The 10,518-nt window shown below is 42.9% G+C and overlaps 1 protein-coding gene across 1 annotated transcript; it reads right to left on the reverse strand.

The window, feature by feature from the left end:
• Nucleotides 1-1,574: 1,574 nt before the first annotated feature.
• On the reverse strand, nt 1,575-4,007 carry tril (TLR4 interactor with leucine-rich repeats). The gene has a single exon (XM_037693664.1). The coding sequence runs from the start codon at nt 4,005-4,007 to the stop codon at nt 1,575-1,577; it is 2,433 nt and encodes an 810-aa protein (XP_037549592.1).
• Nucleotides 4,008-10,518: the final 6,511 nt, after the last annotated feature.

The raw sequence follows: 10,518 nt of genomic DNA on the forward strand, positions 1-10,518 counted from the left end.
CATATATATATATATATATATATGTATGTATATTAAAATTACATAAAAACAAAATGCTATTTTTTAAATCTTGAAATTTCCTAACCTTGTAAATAAAAGTTAGTCAAAGTGTTTAATCAAAAACATTTTTTGTAAAACAATTAAGCCACTAAACTGAGAAAACTACACTTTTTGTGTCTGGAACTCTGTCAGGTAATTTACACTTCACTTACACGTTTTGTACTGTAAAGTTGTGGACAATCGCTGTAAATCAAATGCTTGAATAAAAAGACTTATTCTAGTATCTGTTTGTGGTTTTATGTCATCCCAAAGCAGCCTATTTTGACTCTTGTTTACTTGTGTGTGGGGAAATAAAAACAGTTACAAACTTCATGGTCTCTGATGCCATCTAGCATCCAAATTTAGTACAGCACGCTGATCACAAACCTGATTTTGATTTGAAAACATGAACTTTTATGTTTATATTTAAATAGGTATTTCCTTTTTTTTAAAGATGTGCCTAAATTAACATCATAGTAAAATTAAAAGTCACAAATTTTGTTTAAAGGTGTAAATAACCAAAACATGTATGCAGAAGCAGCTTTAACCTCTGACACCTCCAGCCTTGCTGCATACATGTGCATGAGTATGTATGCTTGTGTTTCTGTGCACGGATTTGATTTAGACTAAATGTGGGTGGAGCTCCACCCAGTTGACTCAAACAAAGAAACCTCCTAACCATTACCAGACCTCAGTTTGACACAAAAGGCTCTAACAACCTCAAACACATGTTGGGTTCAGCTTTACAGCTACAAAGTTTAAATAATAATCAACTGGATTATTGAGCATGCATCAGGATAAATAATCAACTTGTTTTTTTTTTCAATGGAAATATTTTTTTGTTGCAAAACCTGTATCTGCTGTTTTGTCTTTCATTTATTCTTTGTGTATACAGCACAAAGTACTCTCATTTTTGACAACATTTCTTGTTTTTCTTTATCAAACAGCTCATATGTGCAGTTTTTGTACAACTACTGCAGCTCTAAGCTGAACACTGATATGAAAAACTAGTCACATTATTGGGGATTTTTACTTCCTTGTGTAATACATATTCATACAATGCTCCATAAAAAAGTACAAAACATGAAAAATCGTGGTACAAAATGTGTTTTTTTTCCTGCCAACCAGCAGCCATCATTACAATCTGTACAGATGAGACAATATTATGTCTGCAGAATCAATATTAGCACCATCGTTGAAATCAGTGGTACATCATTTACATGTGTACAAAAACAAACAAAAAAATGTCATGTATTTAAAGACATTTGCATGTATGAGGAAATGAAAGAGGAAAGGCTCCAGTCAGGAAAGGGAAGTCAGAGGAGCTGGACTTCCTCTGGAGACTGAAATGAGCAGCTGCTCTGAAACCAATCTGTGGATTTGTTTCCTGCCAAGCCAAAGTTCAGAAAGTGTTTCTGGTGGATTGATTAAGAAAACTGTGTCTGGTAAAAGCTCAATCAAAGATATAACAGACTCTAATTTACATGCTTTTTTCAAGGTGGCACAGTGTTAACATTTTCAGGTTTGAGCGAGTTTTACTCTGAGAATCTCTGCATACTGTTGTCCCTGCGAGCGCTACAGCTGTCTAGAAAGCGATCACAAGGAAACTCGATGAGATCACCTTCCTCCAGTGGAGCGAGTCGTGCTGGTCGGCTGCTCTGGTAGCTGGTAAAGTCTGTGGACATGGAGGCTGTGGCCGTGCCGGGACGAAACGGCCTCCGTGTGGAGTACATGTGGCGCACGTGGACAGTCGACTTCCTTCTCTGCAGCCTCCTCCTGAGGATCCGTCCCACCCACACCCCACTGATGACCAGTAGCAGCACACCGTTCCCCACCAGTGTCGCCACTGTCACCAGCTGGAGGTCAGAGGTCAGAGTGGTGCTACGACGGCCGAACTCCTCGGGGAGGGTCACCAGTCCCGCGCAGTGGTCCCGAGGTGCCACTTGGCACACGGATCCTCCAACCACTCCTTCCACGCAGACGATGTAGGTCACCCCTGAGGTGAGCTCTCGAAGGGTTACGGAGTGAGCCGCTCCCGGGGCGTAGACGTAGCGGGGGAAACGATCCGGGGTGCCGAATCTGTCAAATAGAATCCGGAAGTGGACTTCTTGAAGGCCTGTACTGGGCCCTGATGTGTAGTGGGGATGAGCCCTGATGGTCCAGTGTATACCGACAGTAGTAGACGTCACTTCATCCACGGACACATTGGTGATGAAGTGGCGATTGAACACACATGGATCTGTGATTACAGTCTCTTCTTGATCTCTCAGAAGATCAAACGTCTCTCTGAACTGGGCAGGAGAACTTGTGCTGGACCACATGTTTGCTTCATGACTTGGCTCGGAAGTGCTTGATGGATTCATTTTAACAACGACGTTGGACCTGCGTCTTCCTTTGGGGCGTTTAGCAGCAGCCTCTGCAGAACGTTGCTGCTCCGTGTTTGTTTCTTTCGGAAAAGACAAAGGTTCTGCCCCCTCTTGGTCTCCTTCCACTTCTTGTCTTGCTCTTTTCTTTTTCTCTCCTTCTCTTCTTATCATCATTCCATCCCTGTTCCCCCGTCTCAAACCATCTGCTTTTTCCATTTCTGTTCTGTTTCTCTCATCCACTTCTGCCTCTTCGTCCAACTTTGCGTATAACGCTCCTCTTTTCTCTCCCTCCACTTTCATCAGCACACGTCCACCCCGGCTCTCCTCAGGCCCGGGTCCACTCGTACAGGAAGGGCTCCAGCTCCCGGGAGGCTGCAGCTGGGAGCTGTTCACATGGTCCAGATACCTCCCCCTCAGAGTAACAGGATAATGACATTGCACAAACACAGCCAACAGTTTTCCTTGAGAATGAGCCGCACTCATCCATCTCTTCAGCTCCTCCAGGCGACAATCACAGGTCCAGTTGTTGCCACGAAGATCCAGATCAGAAAGCACATTGTTCAGGGCAAAAGCATGCCCTGACAGACTGCTGAGGAAGTTGTGGCTCAGCTTCAGCACCTTTAGATACTTCAGTTTTGAGAAGGCGGTGGAGTTCACGTTGGAAATCCGATTGCGGCTGAAGTCCAACTGCTCAATGCGCACCAGAGGGTCCAGGAGACCAGTGGGGACTTCCTCCAACTTGTTGCCATCAATCAGAAACTCCTTGAGGCTCGACAGTCCCTTCAGGGCCCCACCGTCCAAACGAGAGATCCTGTTGTTGCTCAGGGAGAGCTTGCATAGCTTTTTAAGGTTCTGGAAGACGTTGTTTCCGACGTGCTGTATCTCATTCTCAAACAGCAGTAAGGTTGTCAGAGCTCGGAGCTGAGAGAAAGTGAGCACGTTGGTCAGGGCTGTCTGCTTGTTGTGGGCCAGGTTGAGAAAACGCAGCTTGGTCAGCTTAGAAAAGGCGTCTCTGTGGATATGATGCACTTTATTGTGTTCCAGATGGAGATACTGCAGACTGGTCAAACTTCTAAAAACAGAATCTTGCAGATCTTCTATTGAGTTGTCATCCAGGCGCAACTTAACCAGACGGCCCAAGGTGGAGAAGATCTCTGGTGTGATCTTCTTCAGGGCGTTGTTATTCCCGTAGAGAACAGTGAGTTTCTTCAGCGGCTGCAAGGTCCCAGCAGCAACAGCTGTTAACAGATTATGACCCAGAAACAGCTCCTTCAGCTGGGACAGTTCCTCAAAGGCTTCTGGGTGAATACTGGAGATTTGATTAAACTGTAAGTTCAGCCGGATCAGGTTACTGTACCGTGAGAAATCGGAGGCAGAGATGTTTGGGATGAAGTTCCCCGCGAGGCTGAAGATCCGCGCGCCACCAGAGTCCCGCGCGGCGGGTTTGGGCACGGCGCGCAGCCCGCGGTTGGCGCACAGGAGGTGCCGCGGTTGCGCACAGTCGCAGCGTTCCGGACAGAAGTCCGTGTCCGTCACCGGTGAGGCAGATGTTGAAAACAGCAGGAAAAGGCAGATCCCCAGCAGGACACGGGTCGTATCCATTTCCAGAGCTCGGCTGCAACAATCCGATGAGGCATCAATTCGCTTTGTGACGTTCAGGTGCAGTCTCCTGTGTCACGCTGCAGAGCTCCATGTTAACTTAAAAAAAAATAAAAAAAGCTGCACGAGCATGTATGAGTGCACGGCTGAGCAGCTGTTTAATTGGTCCAGTGCGCTCCGAGGCTGCATGAGGAAACGATCCCCTCCTGAGAACAGCCTCCACCCCCCACCCCCCCATGTGGTCACGTCCCTCCCCCGCAACTCTGCGACCCTGCCATAGCCAGATGTGCACGTTTCTTTTACGCACGAGATAAAACAGGCGCGCGTGCGCTGACGACTCTCCACTTTGACCGAATTCTGTGCGCGCCCCCGCAGCCATCCGGGGATCGGGTTCCTGGTGTGGACAGGAAGATGTCCTTCTCACAGAACCCTGAGAAACGCCGGCATTTTGTGCGTGTGTGTGTTCCCAAAACAAATCTTGAACCACTGAATGTCACTGAAACATTTAGAGAGAAATTATTGGGTGTACATCTACAACTGATTAAATGATGGACTCAAAAATGGCCGCCAACACAAACAAATGTGCGCGCACACACACACACACACACACACACACACACACACACACACACATGGCTACAACCCCAGTCAGTTTGACAGATTTTAAACTGAAGGTTGGTAGAAGCTGAGAGTCATCCCTCACTCATATGAGCTCCAACAAGATGTTTCCTTAAAACTTTGTCATTAATTGTATAAATCAACACTGTCAGTCTGTTAGCAAAAAATCTCATGAACCACTGGACTCAGAAAGTAATCTTTAGATGTACATCAGCAGCAGATTAACCTGGAGTCAATCAACTAATTGACTTTAGCATTTGCAAATAACTCATAATAATTTTTTATATATTAAGCTAAAGAAAATGATGTATTTGTAGCTAACTCATCTTGTCCTGCAAAACAAAGCCAAAAAAACCCCCCCAAAAAAACAAACATCTACTTTATGCTCTTTGTTCATTTGCAACATCTTCTTTAACCCACCATATTTTTTGGACTATAAGGCAGACTTAAAATCCTTTCATGAGTTGAAGAAAGTTTGACTTATCTGATTGTTTTGTTTTGCTTAGTCCAACAAATACGGGAACTGTTGTTTATTCTCTCTCATTAATTTGCCTTTTTGTTACAGGAAGTACAGCTGGTTCACATTTACAGATGAAAACTTCATGTAAAAAAGTGAGAGATGAACAAAACTGAAATAACAATCTCAGAGTTGGAGCCTAAACATAAATGGGTGGGGCTTACAAATATTTAGTGTACACATGAGTTATTCTGGAGAAGTTTAAAGGCAATATCACTGAAAATACTATGGATGTTCTGCCAACTCACATGAAGACTTGGTAATTGTTTTTATGCCAGATGCCCCTCCTGAAACAACCACAGACCATCAAGCTACCACAGCCCTCTGTGTGGAGCAAAGAGCTGCCATATGGGTGCCCGGGGAGGTAAATGGTGGGGATTAAGGGCCTTGCTCAAGGGCACAGAGTGGGGCAAATGAGGGTTAGTGCTTCACCTTTTGTCAATTCGGGGAGTTGATCTGGATCTTCCGATCACAGACTCATCTTTAACCTTTGTACCACCACTCCCCTCACTTAATATAATATAATGTAATTAATATAATATAGTAATAATGTAAAACATGTATTGCATAATTTGTTACATGTGATATGACATATCAGACATATTTTAGGTGACATAATATGATCAAATTTGATACAATATGCTGTAATATACAGGTCCTTCTCAAAAAATTAGCATATTGTGATAAAGGTCATTATTTTCCATAATGTAATGATAAAAATGAAACTTTCATATATTTCAGATTCATTGCACACCAACTGAAATATTTCAGGTCTTTAATTGTTTTAATACTCATGATTATGGCATACAGCTCATGAAAACCCAAAATGCCTGTCCCAAAAAATTAGCATATTTCATCCCACCAATGAAAGACAAGTGTTTTTAATACAAAAAAACGCCAACCTTCAAATAATCATGTTCAGTTATGCACTCAATACTTGGTCGGGAATCCTTTTGCATGAACGACTGCTTCAGTGCGGCGTGGCATGGAGGCAATCAGCCTGTGGCACTGCTGAGGTGTTATGGAGGCCCAGGATGCTTCGATAGCGGCCTTAAGCTCATCCAGAGTGTTGGGTCTTGTGTCTCTCAACTTTCTCTTCACAATATCCCACAGGTTCTCTATGGGGTTCAGGTCAGGAGAGTTGGCAGGCCAATTGAGCACAGTAATACCATGGTCAGTAAACCATTTACCAGTGGTTTTGGCACTGTGAGCAGGTGCCAGGTCGTGCTGAAAAATGAAATCTTCATCTCCATAAAGCTTTTCAGCAGATGGAAGCATGAAGTGCTCCAAAATCTCCTGATAGCTAGCTGCATTGACCCTGCACTTGATAAAACACAGTGGACCAACACCAGCAGCTGACATGGCACCCCAGACCATCACAGACTGTGGGCGCTTCACTCTGGACTTCTGGCATTTTGGCATTTCCTTCTCCCCAGTCTTCCTCCAGACTCTGGCACCTTGATTTCCGAATGACATGCAAAATTTGCTTTCATCCGAAAAAAGTACTTTGGACCACTGAGCAACAGTCCAGTGCTGCTTCTCTGTAGCCCAGGTCAGGCGCTTCTGCCGCTGTTTCTGATTTAAAAGTGGCTTGTCCTGGGGAATGTGGCACCTGTAGCCCATTTCCTCCACACGCCTGTGCACGGTGGCTCTGGATGTTTCTACTCCAGACTCAGTCCACTGCTTCTGCAGGTCCCCCAAGGTCTGGAATCGGCCCTTCTCCACAATCCTCCTCAGGGTCCGGTCACCTCTTCTCGTTGTGCAGCGTTTTCTGCCACACTTTTCCCTTCCCACAGACTTCCCACTGAGGTGCCTTGATACAGCACTCTGGGAACAGCCTATTCGTTCAGCAATTTCTTTCTGTGTCTTACCCTCTTGCTTGAGGGTGTCAATGATGGCCTTCTGGACAGCAGTCAGGTCGGCAGTCTTACCCATGATTGCAGTTTTGAGTAATGAACAAAGCTGGGAGTTTTTAAAAGCCTCAGGAATCTTTTGCAGGTGTTTAGAGTTACGTCGTTGATTCAGATGGTTAGGTTAATAGCTTGTTTAGAGAACCTTTTCATGATATGCTAATTTTTTGGGACAGGCATTTTGGGTTTTCATGAGCTGTATGCCACAATCATCAGTATTAAAACAATTAAAGACCTGAAATATTTCAGTTGGTGTGCAATGAATCTGAAATATATGAAAGTTTCATTTTTATCATTACATTATGGAAAATAATGACCTTTATCACAATATGCTAATTTTTTTAGAAGGACCTGTACAACATGACATAAAGCACAATGTGATTTGACATTATATATTATGCAATGACTAACACTAACTTTTTTCATGTCAGAGATGAACACATGAACAAATATATGAAACTGGTCTTTTTCCATTATTCTTTTTTGATTTACCTGCTTGTTGGTGTTCAGGGCCACAAGGTTCAGGTGGTGGCTGCCTCCAGCAGCAGCTGGGGAGAAAGGTGAGCTACATGACATGTAGTCCATCACAAGACACACACACAGAGGAATGAGATAGAAAAGTTAAATTATTTTAACCTGCATGCTTTTAGTGCATGGGAGATAAACAGAAAAGAAAACCTGTCTACAACATGAGAAATACGTCAGGTTGCAGCTGATCTCTTACTGTGAGGCAACAGCTACAAGCCTTGCTGCGTCACCAAAAGCGTTTTTGACAGTTAGAACTGCACGCTCATCATTTGAAATAAAACCTCCAGTCAACCACGTAGGATCTCAAAATCAAAACGAACACCCTGGTTGGTATACTATTGTACATGACTGCTGGACTCCTGCATACTTTTACAGTAAGATGCTTTTTAATCACAAAAAAAGTGCCGAAAAGTGGGAAGGTAACACAATTAATCGACTTTCCAAAATGTACTTCTGTTATCTGCAAACTCTTTGCTCGCTCTGCTTACTTCATGCACCCTCTCCCATAACAAACATTTATATACACGCTTGTTCGCAAGAACACAGTCACATCTGTATTTTCTTAACCACACTTGATTTATAAGTGATGCAAAGGCTTGCAGAGCTGAGGTATTGCATGACTTTTGCAGCTCTTTGCATTCCCAGCACGCGATGAACACATTCTCTGGTCTTTCTCATTCTCATGCATATCTATTGATGCATATTATTTTATAGAGATGAGACTCTGAAAGACAGAAATAAATACAACCCAAGGGGAAGCCCTTCGCTCTGAGAGGTCATTTCCTGTCTGACTATATCTTGGTTTTTTCTTCTCTTTGCGCGTGCATGAGTCTGGTCTTGCTCGCTCTCCCTCCCTCAGGGAACACATGCATGGAGAAAAAAGTCAGCGCTCCGGCCTCAGACACAGCGGGACCAGTTGGTTTGTTTTATGACAGCCTCCTGGTCTGTGTCAAAGTTTCAAAAGAATATAGACAAGTTTATTCTGCACAGAATGGATCTGAGAAACAAACCAACTTTAGTACCGACATTAACAGATTAGAGGAGAAGGGTGAAAGGCTTCTAAATTTTTATTATTTAAATTACATTAAAAGGAACACTATACAAATAAAGGTTTGATGGAGGAAGAGATTGCTGTGAAGGAAAAAGCATTTCAGAGCTGACCCAGATTCACAAAGACCCTGGCCCAAAGAAGGCCCCACTGTGCCTGTATATAACAAACGCTGGCCTCTCATTGCCCAACTAAACCTGAATTGTGTTTAGACTGTCTAAAACAACCCTCCAGGTAAAAAAATAAAACTTTTTTTGTTTAATGAGCTGCAGAACATTTAGTGTGACACAATTCTCCTGCGCAGTGTTGAGCTGGTGCAAAAGTATCTCATGGAAGCAGCAAAAACAGATAAACAAATATTAAGATTATAGCTTTCTACTTTAAGATAAACCCATTTTGGCAGCAGATGTTTGTGTTGTCATATCGGCAACAGCGGAAAAAGGAAATCCAGCGTTGAGCCAAACAGCTGCACGTTATTATATTACAATAAATCTCCAACTGTCACTACTGGGAGTCTTGCTGTGTTTGGACAATAATGTTGTTTATCATAGTTATTTAGAAACTATATATTTAATAAACCTTTGTGATGGATGAAGAGGTTGCTATGATAAGAGTCTATATTAGGAAATATGCACTGGCTTCTACTAAAGCAGTTTGCAACTTACAGTTATCTTAAAAAAAAAAAGTTAAACAGCATCTTCTATATAGCTAAATAATTTGCAGTTTCAATTCTTTGTTCTCAAACGTCAGGGTTAAAATATGCAGATAAAAATCTGAAAGCACAAGTTGCTGCATACGCAGTTCAACTTGAGCTTTTTTTAGGTTCTGTGAGCAAAAGGTTTGTTTACAGAAAAAAACAGCAGAAAGTTTCATCATGCTCAGAGGACTTTAGCTGATATTGTGCATAAAAATGAATATATCTCAGCTTGTAGCAGTCAATAATGATACAGAAATCTTAACAATCTGTTGTTAAGGAATCTTTATACAGACTATAAATGATTCAAAAGCTCAACTTTATTTTTACAGATAAAAAATGAAATAAAAAGGCAAAGACTTGAAAAGAGCAAAGCAGCTAATGCAAAAAAGAATGAAGGAAAATCTCTCTAATCAGAATCAGAATCAACTTTATTGTCATTGCACAGTTAAGTGCAGCAAAAATACATTTCAGTGCGACCGTCCAACAAGGGTAGACGGAAGTGCACGGAGGCTGCAGCTTCATTGTGAAGCGCTGCCCTCATCGCTTGGATAAGAAAAGGGAATAAAACATTAGGAAAGAAGGTATTAAAAAAATCTTCATGATTTACATATCCTCCAGGAGCAATTTGAGATAAGTTGGCCTATCCAAGGCCAAGTGGGGGAGCCAGTTTCAGATAAACAACAATTGTTTTGGGGCAGGCCGACTCTACTGATTTCACGTCTGCCTTCAGTTCTGCTGGTACATTCAATGGTAAATCCAAACAGTCATATCCATGGTCATTGTGCCAGTCTGTGCTTGCAGCTTTCTCCAAGTTCCTTCAGCCAGCAAGTTCTAGGAGCCACAAGTGGCCTGCGATTCTCAGAAATCGGGTCCAGCTTACAGTTTAGCTCACAAAGCACCTGAGTCTGAGCGCTCGAAGCACGGTGCAATCCTTCACATAAGGCAGGCAGCCTGACCGTTGCCAAAACTGCTGCCGACGTCTTCCTAATTTGTCGATATCCCAGATACCAAAAAGCAGAAACCCTGTTATCATAAATTCGATTGTGACCACGTTTTCAACATCCTCAACAGACAATACAGACAGGCACATCATCTTCCATTCACCCCAGGAACGCATGATATATCCAGCTGCATTTGACCCTTCAGGGCATGAGGATTCTCCTTCACCCTGTCTTCTCGTCGAGAAACTTTTATCA

The sequence above is a fragment of the Nematolebias whitei genome, chromosome 19, assembly GCF_014905685.2.
Source record: "Nematolebias whitei isolate Nwh7 chromosome 19, NemWhi1, whole genome shotgun sequence".
In the NCBI taxonomy this organism is placed as follows: Eukaryota; Metazoa; Chordata; class Actinopteri; order Cyprinodontiformes; family Rivulidae; genus Nematolebias; species Nematolebias whitei.